The following is a 24,543-nucleotide window of genomic DNA, read 5'->3' as shown; positions in this document are numbered from 1 at the left end:
CATTTTTGTATTAAATAAAGACACAAGGATATTTTAAAAGTTTGGTTTTATTACTGTAGTGTGAATGCATTATTACCTAAATAACCTTTTCAATCACTTTTACACTCTATTTTCATCATAAAGGTTTCAACAGGGAATGCCACACAGTATTCTACAACCTTCACAATTTAAAGTATTTAGAAACATTCAGTATTAAAAGGCCTTTGTGTCTTAAAAACAAGCAATTTATAAATCCAAGTGTGTATTAAAGCAGATTTTTTCCTTCCAGAGATGTGCTGGCAAAGCAATTCTGTGTAATCTGTCAAAGAACAAGTTGCATGTGCTCATAGGAACTCTGGAGTAACCTCATCCATGGAACCATAACCACGAGTAGGAACTGAGGAGTGTTGTAGCAGTTGATGTGAGCCAGAACTCATCCCACTGGTAACAAGAGTTCATTTTACTCAACTCAGTTGTTCACCAGTTCAAGCTTAAGGCAAATTTCACTGTACACTTCCTTTCCCAAACTACAACACAGAAGAATTATTTATAATACACTGGACAGAAAGTATTTTACAGTCTATGTAAGATGTGGGGAGAAGAAATAAAGAGACCTTGCAGTGAAACCATTTACATTCACTTCGAGCAACACCACTCATATTTTCAGTTTGTATTAAAAAAACATCATTATTGAAAAGCCCAACCTTTCAAATTGGAACAGAAATGCTACCTTAGATTTGAATGGAAATGTTTCTGGAGTCAGAGATGGCCTGAAGCTGGTGGTCCTCTAGGAAGGGGAGTAGATTATGTATCACAAATACTCTTACAGAAGGAGAACCCAATGCACAATCACCTCAAGTACACAAAATATCAATAACATTTAAAGTTTACATGATGAGTCTTTTCACTACAGAGTACTAAACTTCAGTAGATCCAGCAACTCTGTAAACAGAATAATTCTGCTTTTTAGCCAAGACTGATTTCCACATGCCACAGTTTTCAGTTTGCAAGGGCAATGCAACAGCAGCATCTGCTCTTCAGCTGGGGAATTTCTCAGCCAAAGAGATCCATGAATACAAAAGATATGTCTGACACGAGGAACAAGAAGGAAAACAGTATTTAAATACTGAAATACTGGCACAAAAAAAAAAAAAAATCACTGAAGAAGTTACTGGTGGCATCCTTAAGTATTTGGAGTATGTGTTAGCATAAAAAGTATCTAAAAAGCCAACATTTTGGCTTTGCACAATCTTTTTCCTACCTATTGTTAATCACACTTCCAAGTAACAAACAAAACAGGAACTGTGGAGACAGCATTATCAGTCTCCTGAATACTCTGCAGGAGCCTACCTTGCTGCTTTTGAGGTAGGATCTTCTCCCATCCTTTGATCCCAGGAACCAGTCAGCACAAGGCAGAATTTAGTCCCTAAGGTGTGCAAGGAGTGCACACTTCAGAGTAACAAAGAATATAACAACACTTTATTGAAAAAAAAAAAGGACATTTCATGGATTTTTGGAATGTTAGGAGGCTTTTGGAAATTAATCTGTTAAAGATTTCTTTCCAGACAGTTATTATTGACATATATCCAGTCATTATTGACAATACTGATTTCAAATAGCAGTAACTTTAAACAGAAAAACTGGACTGAGAAAACATGATGTTCCAGGAAAGAGCTGGGTGTTTTGTGATCTATATTTATTCTTTAAATATATTTATATTTTTATAGTACAGATTCAATCATTTATACATATAAATACAACAGCAGTGAAGAACTCTAAAGATCTGATTTTTAAAAGTAAATGGAGCAGACTTTTACACAGATATAGAACTCTTTCAGCACATTTCTAAATTTGACTTCTGTTAGAGTGGAAAAAGTTGCAAATCCTCATGTCTAACTTTATCACAGGCTTCTCTCCCCTCTTGTGAAAATGGAGACATCTTTAACAAACACAAAGCAGTTCTCAATCTTGCCTCCACACACATTTAACAATATTTGCTCAAATCACAGGCAGCTATTTCAGGGATTCAAGAGAAAAATGTGTTTTCACACAGTGGACTCTCAGACTGACAGACAACCCAAAGATCCTCAAAACCAAAGTTCTTAGTCCTGGGTCTCTTCCTCTTTAGGCTGTTTGAGCTCCATAAGCAGCTCTTTACCACTTTCTCCTGCTTTTGAGGCAAAGAGAACAGCTCCTTGTTTAAAGCCCAGGACCTTCAAGCTTCTGGCATAATCTGCATATACAGCATGGATCAATTTATGTGAATGAAGCATTAAGGAAAACACAAAAAGAAAAAAATTCACCATCTTCTTTCCCCTCACAAGCTGACATCAGTGACAACTCCATAGAAGAGCATCAGGTACTACTTAAGCATGATTATTTACTGCATATACCTAAATCCAGAAGTTAGAGCAACTGTCAGGTGTGCAGACTGCAGTGAGCAATACATTTCAGAAACATTTTTAAAATACTTACTACCTTTTGAGCTTATTTGATCCTGACATTTAATTTGCTTTCACTTTCTCAAAACTGACACTTTCCTAACAGACTTCAATCAATGAAACAGTATTTGGTGTAGAGGGGAGTTCAATGCAGGGATATTTTTTCCTGATACAGCATTAAAAAGATCACCCAAATCATTCATTTCACTACACAATCTGCAGTAATAATTGTAAGTTCTGCAAAGAACATTTTATCTTTACATAACATTATATTCTTTATTCTTTTCTACAGTTATCCTTTGACTTTCAGTTTGTCTTCCAGTTCCACAAGCCTCATAGATCATCAGGAGGAGGTGACTTTACAGATTTATGCAAATAACTCCTTTTCACTTGTTTCACTTCCTTCAAACTACAAACTAGAAAACAGGAACTCTCATTTCTGTGCACATTAATTCATCTACCATTGGCTCAGGCATACTCACTGTGTGCAGTTCACAGGTGCAAACAGGGGGTTTCAGAAAAAGGATATTTGTATCATCATTCATTTCAAACACACCATACTTCAGGCAAGCTTCAACAAATAAAGCTGCTCTATCAAAGTACCTCATACTGGCAAATGGAGAAAAAAAAATAAAAATAATTTGTTAGGACATGAAAATAGAAAAGTATTCCAGGACATTGCATCAAAACATTTGCACTTTCTAGGATTTGGTACTAGGTCTGGAGTGGCAAATCTCTCCTGCACTAAGGGATCAGTGAGGCTTCTGAAGATCACCAAAGAATATGTTCACACTGCCCTCACTTTCCAGTGCTGCTCCACCTTGCTCTCTGCACCTTCATGCTGCACAGGCCTTAAGCCTTCACTACATCCTGACAATGCTTTCCTCAGGGCTAAGAATGCTGCCAAGACAGCACTTAGGAACAGGTCCTACTGTCCCCACACACTGCCCCATGCTCCTCCGGCACTGCCCTCCTTCCTCCTTCCCACTTCCCCTCCCCTCCTTACATTCCCTCTTCCTCCTTGAATGCAAGGAAGGGACACTCAAGGCAAAATTTTGGAAAGATCAAGGGCTCAGCTAATAATCATAGCTACTACAGAAATAATCATAGCTACTACAGAAATAATCATAGCTACTACAAGTTGTTACTGCTTGGTAAATGGGTGCTAGCAATCCTAAAGCCTGCAATACATTAAATGCAAGAATATGTATTGAAACTGCAACAAGATAAGCTCAAGCACACAGGAACAATGCACCACAAACTTTATCGAAGAGGAACATGCTAAAAATAGACACAAATGTCAGAAATGGAACTGCAGACCCCATGAATACCTCTTGGCTACAGAGTTACAAACATTTAACCAAAAAAAAATTTGGATACGAAAAAATACACAGATTGTGCTTCACCTGTGCAACATCTCTGCAACTTTTGTAAAGCATCCAAGTGACAAGAGGACAAGAATGGCTTTGGACTTCTGGTTGACTTGAGGAGAGCAGAGGTGATCTACCCAGCGCTTCAGGACATCAGCACATTCCTCGGAGTTCAACCGGACCTGCAGGAGACAGGAAAACCAGTTAGGGAGCCTCAGCTGACAACTAAAGAGAGCACTCTATCATTTTTTTACAATGAAACCCTTTGGAGAAAAGTAAAAGCAACTAAAATCACAGGTTTTCTTTTAAGAAGTACACTTATCCCCTGAGTAAGTATATTTATGTATTTTTTTAATATATATTTACATACACACGCACATATATATATATATACACACACATATATATATAAAAAGGAAAATATATAGCTATAAAACTCTCCACTCAGGTCACTCCACATTTCCATGTGACCAACATTATTTTTATCACAAGGCTTTTCTAAAACTTGAAGTATCAAGAAGATAGAAATCTTCATCTTTTACTTAAGACTTAATAACGAAACATCTTTTTTTATTATTTATTATTTTATTATTAATTTTCTTTTTATTTTTAGGCCCAAATCCTGTCATTTGGATGACCAGGGCAGTCCTCTTCAGTCAAAAGGATGAAGAAGAATCTGTCCACACTGACTGAATGGATGGGCTTGTTATAGCTTAACTCATTGAAAGAACTGATGATTATTTCACAGAATCATTGTAGAATGGCTTAGGTTGGAAGGGACCTTAGAGATCTTCTCCTCCAACCACCGAGCCACGGGCAGAGATGCCTCTCATCCAGACAAGGATGCTCAAGGCTCATCCAACCTGGCCTTGAACACCTCCAGGGAGGGAGCAGTCACCACTTCTCTGGTGAGAATGTGTTCCAGAGTCTCGCCACACTCGTACTGAAGAACTTCTTCAAATTGGTGTTCCAGTTTTTTCACCTCTGGAGAACTTCAGCACCCTCATCAGCCTTCACACCCACAGATACTGAGTGGGTGATTGAAGTCAGCACCTGAAAGCTGAGGAGGCACAAACCTTTGCAAGCCATGCTGCACGATTCCATTCGCCGTAAGTCTGCAGGTAGCGACAGGCATCAGCTGCCTTATCAATCAGACACAGCAACTGCACCCCCTCTGGAAAATAAAAAGTACCCCACAGATCAGTCATCCCCAGAAATCACTCTTACACCCTTCTTAGCATAGGAAGATGTTGAAAAACCCCAACTTGTATGGCTTGGCTGCCCATGGAATCTGGGTGGCAGTCATCAGGACTCTGTCCTGTGCTACACAGCTTAGAAGGAACTTGCAAATCTTTAATTTAGCTCTGTCCCAAATACAAGGAGTTCTTCAGACCTCTCCTCATTAAGAGATAGTGATCTTTGCAAGTCAAATAAACAGATTTCAGAAGGAATCCTTTATTTTAGTGTTGTCCATGGTGTAGTTACTAACAGTGAGGTGCCCACTGTCAAGAGTGGGAGGTGTTTTCCAGGCAAGTACAGACATTTGAAGATTTCAGTCAATCATCACACTGCAAACATGCCCTGCACTAAGCAACATCAGCCTGCACATGTAAGAAAACACACTTTTTGAAACAAGCTCTGAACTGGAAAGGAAATTAAATCTGCATTTTGACTTGAGTAGAAAGAAAGCATTTTAAAATTAATTCTTTAATTAGGAAAGGGGAAAACACTTACTTTGCATGCTCAGCCTCTTTCAGTGCAAGCAGTTCTTAAAGAGAATTTTTCCAGAAATACATTTTCCAGTGAAGATTAATCAAAACATATTGAGCTTTATAGCTGGGTTACTACTCAGTTTTGTGTTAATTATTGTAGGCAGTGCATATCATAACATATGCAATATATAAGATCTGTTGCAACTCACTGTTCATCCATGTCCACCAGCAGCCTTAATAAGATAAAAACTCCTGGTTTATAAGGAAGAGTAAAACTACAGTCACATTTTACCTGCAAGCTTTCCACTGGCTATCATGTTGGTTGCTACCAGTTTGATGGTACTTTGAGAGGGGCCTGAGGAGGTGACAGTTGTGACCAAGCAAGCTTTGAGTGAGTCACAGTAATAATGTGCATTCTCTGAACTTGTTTCTAGCAATAGTTGTACTGCTCTGTCAGTCTGGAAAGAGAAAAAAAAAATACAACTTTAGCCACAGCACAATCAACAATTATATATTTTTACCCTTTGAAAGCATGGAACAATGAAACTTATTCTAAATCAGACTATAAAAGTATCCACCAGCAGAGTAATAATTAAGATTCCATCTCAATAAAGCATCCTTAGTAAGGATGGTATCTAAACACCCATCATGAGCACCATGTTTAATCACCATGTTTAACATTTCTGGAAGAGGCCAAATAAAAACTTAATTCAGAGTATTTATTTCCTTGTTCACATAGGACTTTGCAGAGTTATAAAAGGAAGAGAAACATTTAATATAAGCAGAGAAGAAATAAAACTGTGAAGATGCAGTAACTACCCAAGATCTCAAGGACTGATTCAATACTTGATATTTTAAAAGAAATGTAAAATCTAAAGTGTTATCTCCAGATGAACACCTAACCAGCAGGGCCCATCACTCTGGCTGCAGACACCTGTCTCCAAACTGAATGAATTACTGCAGGTTTGCCATCCCTGCCTGTTAGTAAAATGAGATGCCCAACTCTTACAGATGTCAGTTTGGTGAGGTCAGTCTACCTGATAGCTGAGATAATTAGGGAAATAATGAGAAGCCCCATTAAACACAGACTGAAATAGAGTGATTCAGTAAACTGGTATTGTTAAATTCCTACAACCTGGAATCTTAAGCAGATTGTCTAGACTAAATATTTCTGGCTTCTTTTACTGGCAATATTTGTTGACATGCTCAAATGCTCAGTGACACAGAAATTTAAATTCCAGCTAGTAACACCAAAGCTATTTTTGGCAATGGATGCAGCACAACCTTAGTAGGGAAAAAGTTATGATATATATTGTACAAATGCAACAATCTTGTGATCAGGATGTCAGTGAGCAGCTCTGTTCAGTGTTTCACTGCTCAGTACACATCTGCCAAAAGCTCAGATGTGTCCTTTGTAACCTGAAACAAGAGTAGTAAATGCAGGGTTACTTATGTCAAAGATGTTCATTTTAAGTTATTTCTGGGAAACTCAAAATGTGATTTTTCTTTTCTAGTCACCATTTGGAAAGAAAGATGTTTATAGGTTTCCCAGAAAAGCTTGCATTCTGACACAAAATACCAAAGCTTACCACATGCCATGTCATTACACTGAATCTGCAGCATAATAACATATTGAGAGAGTAAAAACCTCCCCACTGGCTGAAAAAAAGTATGAAACAACATAAGAAGAGTTAGACAAACCTTTAATTGAATGGGATAAGTACATAGATAGGGAAGAACAAAAAATTAAAATATTACCCACAAACCTGGCCCAAGAGAAGGAGCTGATCAGCACATTTCCTGGTATGATCATATGTTGATCTCTTCACCTCCTGGAGATTTACCCTTTCAAGCTGGAATTTCTGCATGAAGAAGTAGTAAAAGTTAAGACTGCCATAAGGAACAACAAAAAAAATCATTTAAAAAATATGGAAGTATTTTTGGGAGTGCTAAAGAGCTGTTTATGTTTAAATAATTGGGACATTCAATCTAGAGCTGCATGTTACTAGTGAAAGTGAAACATGTACAGTGCAAAACTCCAAGATAACAAGAAAGTTACAATGCTGTGAGTTAAATCTCCTGATCACATTCTCACTAAATCTATTTTTTGACTCCTTGGAATACCTGGAAGTAAGAATTTTCACACAGTAAATCATAGCATATATCCAAAGGACTGATCAGCTGTTCTTGAAGGATAGCTGTGTCTGGTGCTTTTGCTGGCTTTTCCTGGGCTAAGCTGTGCAAATAGTGGGCAGCAATAGTCCAGAAATGCAGTTCAGATTCATCCCCATAGAGTCTGAGAAGATAAAAATCAAAATGGGAAATATGTTTACATTTTTACTCATGATACATAAAAATATTACACATTCAAACCACCTCTTTCCAAAGACCATGCATTCTTGCAGGCACCACAAGGACTTGGCATTATCAGTGGGAGCAATTACAAGATTCAGGAATGACATTCAGCAAGCTAGGTAAGTAAGAGGTTGCCCAAAAGATTATGAAAACAACAATTAAACTGCATATAAATACATGGAAATTGAGATTTTATTATTATTTTACACAAAATTATGTATATCCTCTTTCAACTACAAGAAAGTTACTATTTTATATATTTTATACTATTTTATATTTAAAGTTACTATTTAATAATAGATATTATATATATTTTATAAAGTTACTATTTTATACTATATTATACTCTCTGAGTATAATAAAACTAAAACCAGAAATAAAACTGTTGCAGTAACATTTCTATTCTCAGTTCTAACAACACCCTAATACCTGAGTAACAAAGATTGCAGTGAAAAGTGAATTAGTTGAGTGCTTAAACTTCATTACATTAATTAGTATTAATAGGATCAAGATTTTATTACTACCTGGCAACTAGGAGACATCTTTGCAAGAGAGTAAAATCTGGATCAAGCAAAAGTTTCTTTATGTCACTGAAAAAAGAGAAAGCACAAAGAACACTGTGCAGGTTTGTCTTTGAGGATACACTGCCTACCAATTGAAAAAAAATCAGAATAAAATTAATACACAATGTCTTTTCTGAGCAGAAAAAAAATGTATCTATCAATATAATTACAAAAAGAAGTATACATAATTTCTCTCAAGTAGCAAGTCACTTACTACCACTTTAAATACAAATAGTGAGTCTGCCAGGAACCCCACAATCTTGTAATAAAGCAACCAACCACAAGGGTGCATAAGAAGCTATAAAAATTAATCTTCAATGATCCTACAAATTAAGATTAATTAATTTAATTACAAATAATTTTGCAACCCTGTATTGCCATATCATAAGAGATTCACATGCATGAACTTATATTTTCTACATATGTTTCAGGCTGATTAAAAATACACTGTTAACTTTTTTCCCCTATTAAGTGAAAAGACAGAAAAGGGGAAAACTTCTGTTTACTGGCTTCAAATGTTATTTTCAGAGTTGAAATGGTATGTGAAAAGCTGCTTTCTGTGTAAGCAGGGTAACATGCATGAACATTACTCTGGAAGCATATGGTGAATAAAATACTTTTAGAATTGTCTTTCCTTCCTTAGAGCTTAAATATCTTAACAAACATTGGAGTATTTAAATGGCATTTTCCACCACAGTCTGGACTAACAGCAAAGAACCATAGAAAATGGAGAAACACTGCTTAGAAAACTATGAGTGCTCACTGGTCAAATTAAAATTACATACTAACCCTAATCAGTGTCTCTAAAACTCTTATCAGCTGCTACTCTGTTAAGTTAATGTTAAAAATTCAATACTGACTTTCATCACACTTGGTATAGTCAGAACAGCAAATTTTGGTTGTTGGGTCAATATTTTACAAACTTCTTTGATAGAGTTTTATTATTTTTTTTTTTTAAATTGAGACTGTGTTATAGTTTTAGTCAGAAAAAATATAAATAAAAATTTTAAGACTGCAATAAAATTAATAAAGCACACTTATAGGAGTTACATAAAAAATAAACTGCTGAAAATAAAGTCTGACATTACTTATTAGCTTATTTTTAGACAGCCAAAAAGCATTCTTTATTTCTTTCTTTCTTAAAATGTAGATTGCCACAAATGTTTTTTTCTTTTGCCTTCTCTGAATTCACTAGCTTACTCACATATTAAAAGAAAAATTCTTACTTGGACAATGAATTCAACTGCTCCTGAAGAAGGTTTTTAATATTTTCGTTCTCAGGATAATCACTGCATTAAAGAAAAAAAAAAAAATAAAAAGGTTTCCTATGTTACCAAAACAACAGAATTATATGAAATGGAAGAGTGTTACTGTTAGTAGGAAAACACAAGAATATATATGGAAACTTTCATACTCTTATGATGGGCCATTCATGTAAGATTTCTCTAGTAACTGGTTCTAAAAACCAGAGTCAGTGGCAAAAATCTCCTGTCTCCTACTTTTATTCATTAACTTTAAAACTAATCAAAATCACAATGTTTATCCCATTATTCTGTGACCACCAGCAGTACACAGACACAATAAAGAACACAGAAAGATGCTCCTAGTATGATGTGAAGCAGAATTCAATAAAAATAATCCAGATATGTCTGTTAGACAACCAGCTAAACTGTCACTTTCAATTGCACTTCAGGAACAAACTCTGTGCTTGCAAGAGTTTCTTGAACAAAGAAAACATCCAGTTATTCTCTGAAGTAATATAAACTGTAAATATAACCTGTAATTGCCTAAAAAGATTGTCAGCACCTTAAAGCCCTGAGCAGTTTTCAATAGCCCAGGGCTACTGAAAGTCAGAGAAATTAAATATTTGACCTTAAAGCCTTTTCTCTTTTTTTGTACCTATAGTAATAGTGAATCTATTCTTATCTTTTTGACTGTCCCAAAAAGTAAGGAAACAAATATATCTAAGAGCTATTTGCAAAGAATGACCAATAAAAGACACAGGATTTAAAAAAAAACAAAACCAAACACACTATTCTATATATGTGTTTCTTCTTACATGCTTGTAATATCCAGAGAATACTTCTCATTCCATGGCTGATGCAACAGGAATGCTTTTAAAGCTAATGAAGCCCTTGGAACAAGCAGATAGGGACACCACACAGGTTCTGTGAAGAAAGGAAAAGATTCATGGCTGAGTGGCTAATGTGCAATAACACTGAGTTCAGAACCAGTAAAGCACACAACCTTGTTTGCACACACCAGAAAAAAAAAAACATAAATCACATTCTTCTCATAGACACAGCATGGATTACCAGACATAAAACCTTATCTTTATACTCAAATATATACTTTAGAGAAGGCACAAGGTTATCAGCCATGCCCAAATGAGAATTGCAGGACATTCTATATTGAATTTAGCCACAGACTCCTGGATTACATTACCCTGGCATTATGTAGTGTTGTATATGATGATCATTGCTACTACAAGGACATGCTGGAAAATAAGAACAGCTACACCAAAAGGTACCACAATGTATGTTTCAGTTTTACTGTGCACTCATTGTGTCTGTAGTTTAATACAAGGACATCCCAGCATCCCAAAAGGATGTTGTAAAGTTTAATACACCCCTGTATTAGCAAATAAATAAGAGGAAAATTATTGTACTAATTTCTGTCATACAAATTTAGTAGTTGGTAAGTCTGTATTCAGTACAAGGTGAATTTAGGAGTAAAACAAGTAGCAACCAGCCACAATATTCACTATTTGGCAACTCCTTGGACTTGATATGCACTGAATGATGCAGGAATCTTGTAAATGGGATTTTGTAATGAAAACATTATCACAGAGGCAGGACAGCTAAATCTCATGTAACCTTAACCCTGACATACCCTAATTTCAGAGTGCTTGCATTTAGAATATTAATTTTCATAGCTTAGTATTACAGAGCATTCATCTGATAGTAAAAGCAGCTGTGAGAAATTATGAGTTTACTCAAACATCCCACACCACAGCTCCCACAGTTTTATTACATGTGTCTTAATCAGAATCTACATGTGTCCAGGGAATTGTATGCATAAATCAGCATTGACAGTGAAGACCAAACAAAAGCAGTTATTTGGAATGGTGGTAATGAAAAAAAAAAATTTAAAAGTGTAGCTTATTTAAATAGCTAAATACTTAAATTCCCTTCTTAAACATATGGCAAGACTCAAACAGCATGAATATTATCTTAGAGCTCAGTAGAAAAATCTAATTTCAAAACCAGTCAGCCTAGAAACTGCTTAAAATAAATGGAAAGACATTTTCACACAGGAGCAAAAGTTTCAAAAGTATGTAATGACTTATCAGTGATGTAGGTTCTGATACCTAATTGATGTGCCAATGCTTTTTAGGTGAACTTGCTAGACACCTGGACAAAAAGCTTTTTTCTTCCCAATTCATATTCAGGATTTTAAAAGTATAGTTTCCTGAGATTAAGCTTGCACAAAACAGAACATCCATATGACCTGAGGCTAAAAAAAATGTAAATGCATGAAATTTATCCATGAAAACTACTTCAGGGACACCTAAGCCTCTCCAGGTGAAAAATCTCTTAATAGTAGTGCTGAACACTTTTATGGCCTGCTTTCAGAATGACACATCTAGCAGTTCATAACAAAAAAAACCAGGAATCCACATACCTATTAAGTCCTGCTCATCCATTCTAAAACACGAGGGTTTCATGGACAAGTCTAGAACTCTGATGCACCCATCATCTGATGCCAAAACCACTTTGTCTGAGGTGCACCAGTCCACATCCAGGATTCGGAAATTGACATTTCTTCCACTTCTTAAACTGCTCACCATTTGTACCTTGAAAAGTTGTTTTTCATTTTTAGTAGGTTCTCTGTCACACAGTGTAAGACACGGTCACTTGCCTATCAGGCACACCACAGAATTTGCAATAAAAGGTGAAGTTAGTCATAAATTTTAATGATGGGCTCTTCTGGAGAGTCAGGAATTTCAAAACCTTGGAGCAGGGCACGTGGTTGCCCTAAAACAATGTTTTTTCCCAACTGAGAGCTGAGAAAAGATCCTTTTGAGCACAGCTGTAGAGCTGTCTGTTTGTTACCTTTCCTGATATGTGAAATTTTCATGATAAAGTGGTGGAAATTCAGATTGCATCTTTAATTTCAGACCCTGAGCTATCATATGTGCACCAAGGGAACAGTGAGGTTCTCATTAACTCATGGTCTTCATAAACTCTTAATTTCTTGATAAATACTGAGCTTTTCTAGAAATACATTTGGATGTGCTATTACCATAATGTGATGAGAACAGGAGGATTTATTGTCCACAAACAAAGCAAAGACACAAAACCTTCTAAAACTGCACAGGTCAGTAGTTAAGAGACATTTTGTGACCCTTCTGTAGCACCACAGAACATTACAATTGTTAATATAAAGAAATATTAACAAAGCCTCCTCAGCAATCAATATTCTGCTGCTTCCTTTCACTTGTTCTAAAGCAAAACATGGAGCTAGAGATGTAAAGCACAACAATCATCTAGAGGATGATTGCTCTTCACTCTGAGGAAAATAGAAGGTATCTGATTGTAGGCAAATGTGAAACTCTAAAGAGAAGACTATATGAATAACAGGGCAGACTACAAAATATTTGTACAGATAACATGAAAGATTTTCAGCTGAAAACAAATTTAAAATGCTTTCATGTAGGAAACTCTCTTTTACCTGAGAAAGAGACAGAACAGCTACAAAAGGAGCATCAGATGGCATCAAAATTACTCAGGTGTTCCTGAAGGAGAGACTCAGGGGATAATATTCTACCCCACCCATATAACTCACAGGTGTTACTTGTATCTACTGTCCAATTCTTATAATCAGAGGGAAGCTCAGATTGAGAATTTAGTGTCTGAGTTAGGAACTACAAATTTAATAGAAAAAAAATTAAAATTCCTGCTTCATACCCTGAACATACTCCAGGCAGCTAAACTAAAATAGCACAATTACCTTTCCTTCCCCATGGTACTATAATCCCCTGAAAGACCTATGAAGCAATACCCAGAAGATTTCTGAGCATTGCTACAGACTTTCTGAGAAAGATGAGAAGCTAGATAACTTTAATTAACCAGGGTCTAGCTTTCTTGTATTCCCTAAGAAATTAAATCTATGCACTGAAGAATACATACTCTTTAATATGCACCATAGAGAAGAAACCTGTAGGAAAAACTCTCCCATCCACAGATTTAATTCTACAATTGAAGCTTCATGAAATTTTCAGTGTCTGCCCCAAAAACATTAGAAGAGAATGACAAAGAGTATCTCAGAGACATTGACAGCTTTATGAAGAAAGGTACTCTACATTGATGATGACTTAAAAATGCTTTATAGGAACTAAGTCTTCTGAGGAAAGCCATATAACTTTATTACACAACCGTCAGCAAGAAATCATGACAAGTAAATCTTAATGTCTGAGTTGCCCTGGTTTTCAGAAGTAATATGTATATTTTGCAGAGAAGAGCATATCAAAACATCAGATGCTTACCTCTTTTGAATCCCAAATTTCTGCTCCATCATTGTACATTGCAAGAAGCTTTTGGTTTCCTTTCCCTGGGGCAAACCGGATCTTTTTCACCCAGCTACGATGTGTGGGAATCCCCCTAAGGAAAGAAAAAAAAAAAAAGAGTAAGATTAATACCAATCATTCTGTACCTAATATTGTGGGTGGTTAAATCCTTTCCAGGAACATTTCATTCTGTACCTAGTATTGTGGGTGGTTAAATCCTTTCCAGGAACATTGCAGGGCATATTGTACAGACTGAGAACAATATAGAGATATACACACACGTTCCTGGATATATTTATATACAGACAGAGGTGACTCCTCAAATCATCATGAAAACTTGAAAGATTAAATTCTTGAAATAAACACAATACTTTGCCATTGCAGATTTAGCATAAGAAAGGTATCTAGTTGGTTTTAAAACTTTGATAAAATGTTACTCCATGTAAAAACACAAGAAATGAAATGTTGAGAAGGGTAACAAAGGCATTTTCTAAAATTTTATTCCACAACACTTGTATTTTTCCCCTCAAGCACCACTGATGACCAGTTAGAGTGAAGAACAAAAATAAAAAGGGCAAAACCACTTGACTGCTCAGTATCTCATGCTTATCAGACTTAATTTGCATTCATACCTGGATACTCTAGCTTTCAAATCCCAGAAGTTTAAGTTTCCATCAACATCTCCAAGAACCAGGATATCCCCTTTCCAGGCAATACATGTAATACTACCCATACTTCCCTAGAAAAATTTAAAAAGCAGAACAAATCTTGTGATTAACAGAGGCAAACACAGCAATAAACATTTCAACATTAGTATTACATTTAAAAAAAAATATTAAGTGACACAAGAGACCAAATTCTGCTCAGTTAAAACAGGAACAATTCTGTTGAATAGAAGCATTTCTGAAAACAGTAGCATTTCCTTCAATATATTTCAACAGACATTTCCTTCAAAGAAATTTTGGGTTGAAAGCAATGGAATTACTTTTCTGTTTCTTGTTGCAAGGAAATACCAATATGACAGACTTCGTTAATGTAGGAAAAAAAAAATAATACAATTCCTATTTTTAAGTCCAAAACACTTCAAAAGCAGCCCCTGTCTCAAATGATACAGGGAATTAGAACTCACGTCAGGTGGAATTCTTGCACTGTCTTTGACTGTGTTTCCTTCTACTGTGAGATGATAAACCTGCCCATCAGCACCTGTAAACACAAAGTGCTCTCTGGCAGAAATGTTCTGGCTCAGCTCTGATTTGCTCTCAGCTTCCTGTAACAAGCTTTAAAGAGAATACAATGAAACACAAGTATTTTTTTCTTGAAATCAAGAGTTGCAAGGCAATTTCTCCCTAACTAATGCACAGTGGCAGCACAAAAAACATGTGTTTCCTTCAAAACAACCCAGCAAAATAACAGTTAACTCATTTATACACTTGTGGCAATGGTTAGGGGGCCACAAAGTAAAAAGTAAGTGTTTTACTTCAAGGAACAGGTAGTATTCTAGAGAATACTTCAAGAAACAGCTGCTACAACCACAGCTTCTTCCATTCTGTAGTAAATTTTATCATCTAAAAGCTAAAGGGAGGCCCATGAAGTTGTTTTGCATGATGTGTATTCATTCAGGAATCACTTCCAAAATATTCTGTTCTGTAGAACAATGGCAGAGGGCTGAAAAACAACTGATGCAGACCAAAATACCTGATAACAGAAGACTCTACACTGCTGACTTCAGTATCTGATGCAACTGTCTGTCGGGCCATGGCCTCACGGGCTGCTAATTGCTTCTTCCTCAGGCTTTTTAGGTTATGAGAAGGTGACCATTCCTATGAAAAAGTGTCCAGGAAAAAGGGAACAGTCAAATGTTTACTCCCTGAATTTACTGTGGATCTTTCTGTTTAATTATAATGATTTCTCTGAAGACTGCTTTCTTTGATACCTCCCCTATCACTCAAGGAGCAGGTCAGACTCCTCCCAAATATCTCCTTTTTTTCTTGCCTCTATCTGATGACAGATGAAAATGGAAGGGTGACAGCACTTGTATTTATGATACAGTAACATTTTGCTGCAAAATTCTTCATAGTTTTTTATGCTATCTCAGAGGAGGCTCAGGGGAGACCTCATTGCTGTCTACAACTACCTGAAAGGAGGCTGTAGCGAGGTGGGAACTGGACTCTTTTCACAGACGACCTTCAACAAGACAAGAGGACACAGTCTTAAGTTGTGCCAGGGGAGGTTTAGGTTAGATATTAGAAAGAATTTCTTCACGGAGAGGGTGATTAGGCTATGGAATGGACTGCCCGGTGAGGTGGTAGATTCTCCATCCCTGGAGACATTTAAAAAAAGACTGGATGTGGCACTCAGTGCCATGGTCTAGCAACTGCTCCGGTGGGTCAAGGGTTGGACTAGATGATCTCTGAGGTCCCTTCCAACCCGGCTAATTCTATGATTCTATGACTCTATGATATTATGTTTTTATTAAACATATTTTTATTACTTACCAAAGCAGTTGCTGTAGGGAAGTTTTTGGACATTTCTCTGAGCAGAGTGCATGTTCTGACATCCCAGATCTCCAGTGGTTTGTCTTTAAATACAACAGCTAGATACTGCCTAGAACAAACAAGATTTTACTAAATTAAAAGCAACCATTTAATTCTGATTTCACTATTTTACTTCACAAGTGTTGTTCACAGCAGCACTCTGGAATCCCCCAAAAAGAAGAGGAAGAAGAGTAAAGTATTTGGGCTCAAATCCCACTCTGGAGCTTGTGATTTTCTCAAGTTACTGAGGTGTAAAAGCATAGATGTGGAAAAGAGTCCTCCTTCAAAGCTAACAGAAATTTCTCTCAGGTGGCACTGCCAATTACTCTAAAGGAGACAAGGGAAGGAATTCTGAGAAAGCAGCAGCACCTCTAATTTAGATACATTCAGACCAAGTTCATGACAGCACAAGATACCAGACATACCAAGACTGCAGGTTGGACAGATTTTTTTTTTCTCTACTCCAGACATATTTCACTTCCCTAATCCAGTGATAAATGAACATAAAATCCTCTTACACTAAACGACTTATCAGTCATGCCTTCAGACCTTTTGTCTGTGGAGCTTCATGACCAAAACATCTTCCAACTTTTCATATATAACCTGAAAATAGAAAGCTTCTGCAGCTACTCAACTGCATTAATCTCTATTCAACCTTTTTTGTTCTCACTTAACATTCTAGTCTCTTCATCTAAGTCCACAGCAGCTCTTAATTTTTAATATATTAATAAGAGCCTCATTATATGGTTGAAATCTTCCAAATTCTTTTTTTTTTTTTTTTTTTTTAATCTTTACACTGGAGGAAAAATATTAAATTTCTCTGTAATTTCCACAGGAAAGTAAAGCAGTCTCAGAGTACCACTTGTTATCTTTGCTACTACAAAGACCCAGGGCTCCTGTCACAGGCTTGATCTCAAAATAAGCAGGATTCAGTGTTAAACAATGTGTTTATTATCAGCTGACTTCTAAAAAACTATACTCACATCTAGTTTAAGTAGGCAATTATAATATAAAGGTGTGAAATACATACTTAAAAAATAAACACATGAAAACCACCCCTACTGTATTGCCAATCTCCTAGTTTTAAATAGGGCTTATGTTTTAGAAAAGGGAATTAATTCACAACACAACCAGAGCTGATATTTGTTCAGCACTTTTATTCTCCCTAATATAAATGTCTGTTCAGTGACAACAATTCTTAAAAGAACTAAAATATAAATGAAGGATTTCAAAACTTGATTGGCTCCTGAAGTGACAAAGTCACCCACGGAAACATTCAGAGGTTTTGCACTTTGAAACAGTATTCTATATGAATATTTTTCTCTTGATCCCATGCACATTTTTCTGAAAAGTGTTTTATTTCTGGAATTTCTATTAATTCCTGAGGATCTTAGTACAGTAAAATTTAAGCCTCACAAGGCTAAGCTACTTACTTCAAATGAGACACCTTGATCATTTCAATAGCTGGCTCATCATTGCCTCGCTCCCCACGAAATGCAATGCTCCTGCCTGGAACACCAAAGCAAGAGGGGAAGGGAAACAGGAATTGTTACCAAACTAAATAAAAACAGACAAATAGTTTATAAATTATGGTGTTTGTAAACAGAAATAGTTTATGAACTAAACTAGAACATCTCCAAGTAAACTGTTGCAGCTTACATTATTCTCATCCATGTTGAAGTTTCACTGCATTTCAAAGAATTAAATATAAGATAAATTCTTTTGTCCAATCTAGTCCAACATCTGACTTCTGAACAAAAACACTGAGATTGATGCACCATCAGTATTACATAAATAAAGAGGGTTCAAAGAGGTTATTTTCCACTCAAAGCCAATGAACATGTATTTGGCCAAGAAGGAAGTTCCAGAGTAGATTTCAAGTTGTGCAAGATAAATTAACTCTGCCATAAACTCAGTCTGAAAGTATTTCCATGTTTAAGTACCAACTCATTCTACACTCTCTTTCCAGATAGAAGAATCAACTCTAAGAATTCATAATCCTATTCCAAACAAATTTTTCAGTCACCTGTACAACGTGCTGCAGAACCAAAGTTGTTATAAATGTCACTAGAACAACTAATGATCTACAAACACCAGGGTATCACAGCATCTTCTCTGCAATTTTCACTCTTCTTGGCTTTCAAGGAAAATTCAAGTTTTCAAACTTCAGCCACTCTTAGGACTGCTCATAGCTAAATTACTCATGCCAATTATGAGAATAAATTCAGTTATCAACAATGCTAATTAGAGCTCTCATATCAAAGGCCAGGCTACAGGAAGCCTTCTAGATGTATTCATTAGTGGTCAAACACCCTAGGAATTTTATTCCTTATTAGTGTTCAGAAACATAAATGAGATTTTTTTTCAGTTCATCAAGTACATACAAACCAGCATGGTTTTCCTAAAACTAGAATTCAAAGTTGGGCTAATTAATGATGGAAGAAGACCCAACAATCAGTTAATAAGTTCTTGTTAGGTCTAAAAGAGGAAAAGTAACATTTATCAGGTATTCACACTTTCTTGGAACTTGGGTGCCTACAGAAATACTGAGCATTTTATTACTAATGTTCATAAATGTTTCATTACTGATTTACAAGCTGAGTGAAACAGAATCATAGAATTGGCTGGGTTGGAAGGGACCTCAGAGATCATCAAGTCCAACCCTTGATCCACTCCCACTGCAGTTCCCAGCCCATGGCACTGAGTGCCACATCCAGTCTCTTTTGAAATATCTCCAGACACGGAGAATCCACTACTTCCCTGGGCAGCCCATTCCAATGCTTGATCACTCTCTCTGTAAAGAAATTCTTTCTAATATCCAACCAAAACTTCCCCTGGCACAACTTAAGACCCTGCCCTCTTGTCTTGTTGAAAGTTGTCTGGCTAAAGAGACCAACCCCCACCTGGCTAAGATCCCATTTTACATGAAATGAATTTTACATAGCACATGCCTTTTCTTGTTTCAGGTTAAACAAGTGAACAAAAGACATCCTCAGGAAAAAAAAAATACAATATTGCTATGTTAAAAAAATAGCCCCTTTGTGCACCACCCTGGAAATACAAAAACTGAACCTTTTTCATAAGCTTAAAAAAAAAAAAAAAAGATCACTTTGTGCTACACAAAGCAACTCAGGATTAGCCATGTGTTACAAGATTCAGGCTCCTCAATCAGAAATTAAATGGCTCTATATTTTCCCGTTCAAAAATAATTAAAAATTATTGCTGTACTTCCTATTTTGGTCTCTTTACTCTTTCTAATTATACCTCCTAGTCTCGTGCAAGTACTGAAGTCAATCACAGACATATATCATCCATCATAAGGCCACAGCAGTTGAAAAGCACACAGAATCAGTTTGTTTCACTATCAACTCTGTCTTTTTAAGTTTTATTTTTAACTCTTCCAATTCTTTGAAGAAGTTCCCACTTTAAAATAGCCATTTTATATTAATACTCACACTCAAATTCTGTCCATGCACCCAGCCTACACTGAAAAATTATCTCTTGCTGGCACAAACTGCAATAAATGACTCAACAATATTTCAGGTGCTCAGTGAAAGGAAAATAACAAGTGCAGACTGTGACAAAACACATTTGGAAATATGAGCATTTTGTGAAAAAGATCCATCACTAATACCCACGCAGTGTGAATACCCCAAAACCTCCTGCTAACACTTTTGAATTCCTTAAATAAATCCATGCTACATCTCTGCAAAGATGTTGTGTCAAGTCTGTCTGCAGAGCACCAGATGGACACAATTCTGTGGCTTCACTAAGACAGAAGAGAAAAACCAATTAAAACTCCTCTTTATTATTTTATTTATCATGAGAACAGAAGAAATGATAAAAACAAAGTGGTAAGAACTTCTGTTTGTCACTCCCCAGCAAATCTGTCAGCCTCCTGTAGCAGTTTCTCAGGGAATACTAACCTGTAGGTAGATCCACCAGCTGCAGCTCATTCCTCACCAGCCCCAGATTGTTGGGTGTTGATGTGGCAAAGGAAATAAACCCAGTCAAGCTTATCCACTCAATTCCCCTGTCATCAGAAAAGCACATGGAGATTATTAGCCAAAATAACTGAATGGCTGGAAAACAGCCTGAAGAACAGTAATTTCTTACTCAATTTGAAAACAGCATAGAAGTAATTTTCTACATATTATGGAAACTCTATCTTTAGGGATAAAAAGAAGCTGCACAATTATGATGTATATATAAAGTTACCAAATTAAATCAGAGTTTCTTTTTAAGTTCTAGTTCTAGTGGTTAAAACAAAAATTTCAGTGAGAAACACCCAGTAACTTTTGCAAAAATCCCTCACAAAAACTCAGTACTAGAGAAGACTAAAAGCACTTCTTTGATTAAAGCAGGGGGTTACCAGATGGGAAGAATTACTAAGTAACTCAAATTTGTCATAATATGTCAGCATAAAAAAAAAAGAAAAATGTTCCTCTGGGTGATGGTGGGGGGGTGGGGGATGAAGATGTGATTCTTTCCATCCAGATAGAGAAGAAACAAAGCCAATAAAAGAAGAAAGTGACTGAACAAATTTCCAAGACTAAAAACTGAAAGCCTGGTTTATTATTTTGATTTTTCAGATGATGCCAAGGCAGCCACAAATTAAATGACCTTGAAGTGTTACAAAGATGTGAAGTCTGCATATAACAGAGTCAGAACCATCACAGGCCACGGAAGGACAGAAAGCAGCACTAGGTGGTACTGTTCCAAAATGAGAGAGTTTTCTCCTTGCCTTTTTTTCCACACATGTTTTGTGCCAGAAAAAATACTGGAGTGCTTTACCTGTGCAATAAATCAAGGAAGCCTAAAAGAAAACTGAGACTGTTCTAATACCTACATATGCCCAAATTCATTTAAACACAGGCAAAAGGATTTAGGTTTCCCCCAAATTCTTCAAATAGAGATTACACAGATTTTCAGGACAACTGTTATTCTGTTAGATCTATCATAAAATCATGGTCTGCTTTGCAAGAATATATAGGAAATATGAGATAAATAACTATAACTTACTGTCAATAAATCCAACTGTATTAAACAGAGGTTTCCTAAATGCAATGTAGGGGGGGTGAAAACAAAAAGGCACTCTTGCAATATTTGGCACATACAAGCTACCACTATATTTTTCTTTATTTTTTCAGTTCAAGCTTTAAAAAAGTTGGGAAGCTTTCTTCTTAAGTCCTCGAGTGAATTAAAAAATGAACACCCAGTATTTTTCCCATTAGGACCTACAAAAGGTCAACCAATCATTTCAATTAAAATTTGAAGTATTAAATCACTAATCAAAATAGAAATAGAAATCCATGTGTGATACAGCAAATCTCCAAAGGTTTGCAAGTAGAGGGAGCTTTCAGAAATGGAAGAAATATGAATCCCAACACATTTCTAATTTCTATTATTCTACTATATTTTTTTTGAAAAATACTCATAATGCATAGTTACTGACAGCAGTTTTTCATCACTCTCATTCAAAGCCAGAAGCATTTTATCTCTGTCTTTCATCAGTTCAGATTTACAAGACAAGTCCTTTTTCTTTGCTGCTGAGTGGCCATCTGTCAATATCAATGAAAATTAACAGAAACCCAAGACACTGGTAATCAAAAGGAAACCTGAGCTTAGCTAAATGCTTGCACCTAAAACAATATTGGTTTTTTTACTATCACACATGTAAATGAGAATCTGAAGACTGTGGTTCAAGTTGAAACACCTCCAATTTGCAAAACTTCCTAATAAAAGACATGTTTGTTGAATTAAAGGTTACATTTAACTGTAAACTTCAAATATTCAGGGATTCCACACATTCAGCTTGTCTCAGTTACTTCAGAGGGAAGACTCATTCTGATTAATGGTTACAATACAAAGAAATTATGGAGTGTACTGAGGCAGACAAAAACACAAATGGCTTTGCTAGTTGGAAAGGGACTGTTGTAACATTTATAACAAGGCAGCTGGTACTCAATTTATAAGAACTGTAAGGAGAGGAGAAAGGTAAATCTGGAAATAAATCTATATCTGAAAGAAAACTGTATTTAAAAACTTAATCATATTATCAGAAAATCCTCTCAGATTCAAATTTTATTAGTTAGAAAGGATTTTTCTTGTGGATCAAACATATTTGTATGGCCTACATGTCCAAAAGTGACCAGCAGCATGGAGCACATTTTTCTTTTTTTAGGAATAGGCCAGTTAAGGAAAAGAAATTACAATTAAGTTCTGAACATGGCACATTTAAAGTAACTGTATATGTTGTAAAGGAACTTAAGACTTCAACTGCAAACACACAGGATTTCACTGCTCACACTTGTCAGGCAACACAGATTTCCTAATGCACAGCAGTGAGTCAAGCTCACCAACACAGAAATGGTGCCTATTTCTCAACCATCTTCCTCTCTGTGAGGAAAGTTTTTTTAAGGAGGTGATGAATGCTTGTAAAGCAGCCTCCAAAAGGGGAATCAGCCTCAATTCAACTGCTCAAACTTAGATGTAATGCAGTAATTTTCAAGTTTTTCCTGCAGGCAATACACATACCTGTTGCAGTCACTGAGATTTTAAACTTAAAAATTAAAGCTGTTGCAACCTTGACCTTGCTGTGCCTCAGTGAAAAATAATAAGCACTGCTCTAGTCATAGTTATCCATCCATATATCTATCAGAATGAGCAGAAGTGTCAGTGAGATGCATTGCAAATGCACCACTTCCTTGCAAAGACTTCATTTACATGTCTCAAATATATTCTCTGCACTGAAGATACATTATAATCCTCACCTTACCACACGCAGGGATCAGACCTATTTCATGGTTCTCCTGAATTTCTGTTGGAGTAAGAATTAACTGCATTGCCCTGTATCCTGAAGGAAGACAGACTGACCTCCTGCTCACACTCTCCCTCTGTATTTTTCCCCTCATTTATGCTCCTAGCACAGCCTGATGGACTTTTCCTTTCTGTGTGCTCTGAAGTATTTCTGCTGCTCCTTGCCTCAATACCTAAAGGAGCCTGGAAGCAGCTGATCCACATCCTAGATCACAGGCACAGCTGCTGATCAAACATTCAGTTCACTCTAATTTTGACAATATGTTACAGCTTATACATAGCAAAGATACTGTTAAGACTACTCAACAGGCAATTTTTTTGAGCATTTTTAAAAATGAAACAAGACACCCAGTTTGCTAGTACAATGTTAGATGTTTTAAAGTTTGTCTCCAAGGATTATAGTAGGAATTATATTTAAAATCTTACTTGACTTCACAGGAATGGATGCTTAACTCTTTGTGTAAGAGACCACTTGTCAGATGAAACACCAGGACAGAGCCATTACTTGTACCTGTAAAGGGTGATTAAAAAAAAAATAAGACTTTTCTTCTTCTCTACCACACTTCAGTGAAATGCAGGATTTACAGATATTCTTCTCTTTGCCTTTTTTAAACACATGTAAATTATATTTTACAATTTTAGAAAAGGTATTTTAATTTCTAGTTCTAGTTTCTAGCTTAAACCCCAAATACTAAACCCTCCAAGAATCTCCGTAGTCAATCAAATTCATTTTGATCAAAACACTTTCCTGGACCTAACTGTGGAAAAACCTGTTAATTCCTCTTGCACTTTCATAACATGCCCAGTTACAGAAGAAAGGAAGGTTTCTTTCTGTTTTGATTACTCAAGATGAGTAAATGCCACAAGGAAGAATATTAAGTGCTACCCATCCATTAACCCAGGGCAGAAACACAGGTAGATTTTACTGAATCATTAAATAAATTTTGCTTTCTCTTCCCTGAAATAACAGCAAATTACAAATCAGTAACTTAATAGCTATTGGCTTCAGTTAGACCAAATACAAAATGAAACAAGTTGAAAATAAAGCAAAGATAACATTTTCTATTAAACACTGCAAAGTCCTACCTTTCCTTTGTTTTTTTTTCTTTATACTCATGTCAAATTTAATAAATAAACCTTAAGCCTAGAATGCTGCAGACCTTGCTGCAAATGCAGTTTATATCTGCCCACTGGTGCCTTA

General features: G+C 36.1%; 1 protein-coding gene across 4 annotated transcripts in view; it reads right to left on the bottom strand.

The window, feature by feature from the left end:
• Positions 1-261: 261 nt before the first annotated feature.
• WDR11 (WD repeat domain 11) overlaps positions 262-24,543 on the bottom strand; it is a 41,446-nt gene continuing 17,164 nt past the window's right edge. For all 4 annotated transcript variants that reach the window (XM_030453235.1, XM_030453236.1, XM_030453237.1 and 1 more), the window contains exons 11-29: positions 23,769-23,853; positions 20,450-20,556; positions 17,957-18,032; positions 16,485-16,593; positions 15,685-15,809; positions 15,119-15,266; positions 14,622-14,728; positions 13,969-14,083; positions 12,105-12,276; positions 10,480-10,588; positions 9,647-9,709; positions 8,382-8,447; positions 7,627-7,798; positions 7,269-7,364; positions 5,795-5,960; positions 4,867-4,964; positions 3,827-3,972; positions 2,950-3,029; positions 262-2,239 (exon numbers count right to left, since the gene is read on the bottom strand). In XM_030453235.1, the coding sequence (XP_030309095.1) occupies positions 2,082-2,239; positions 2,950-3,029; positions 3,827-3,972; positions 4,867-4,964; positions 5,795-5,960; positions 7,269-7,364; positions 7,627-7,798; positions 8,382-8,447; positions 9,647-9,709; positions 10,480-10,588; positions 12,105-12,276; positions 13,969-14,083; positions 14,622-14,728; positions 15,119-15,266; positions 15,685-15,809; positions 16,485-16,593; positions 17,957-18,032; positions 20,450-20,556; positions 23,769-23,853 (2,198 nt within the window). In that variant the 3' untranslated portion in view covers positions 262-2,081. The remainder of the gene's footprint in view (positions 2,240-2,949; positions 3,030-3,826; positions 3,973-4,866; positions 4,965-5,794; positions 5,961-7,268; positions 7,365-7,626; positions 7,799-8,381; positions 8,448-9,646; positions 9,710-10,479; positions 10,589-12,104; positions 12,277-13,968; positions 14,084-14,621; positions 14,729-15,118; positions 15,267-15,684; positions 15,810-16,484; positions 16,594-17,956; positions 18,033-20,449; positions 20,557-23,768; positions 23,854-24,543) is intronic.

This window comes from Calypte anna, chromosome 6 (genome assembly GCF_003957555.1).
Source record: "Calypte anna isolate BGI_N300 chromosome 6, bCalAnn1_v1.p, whole genome shotgun sequence".
Classification (NCBI taxonomy): domain Eukaryota; kingdom Metazoa; phylum Chordata; class Aves; order Apodiformes; family Trochilidae; genus Calypte; species Calypte anna.
This window is presented reverse-complemented; position numbering and strand designations above follow the sequence as displayed.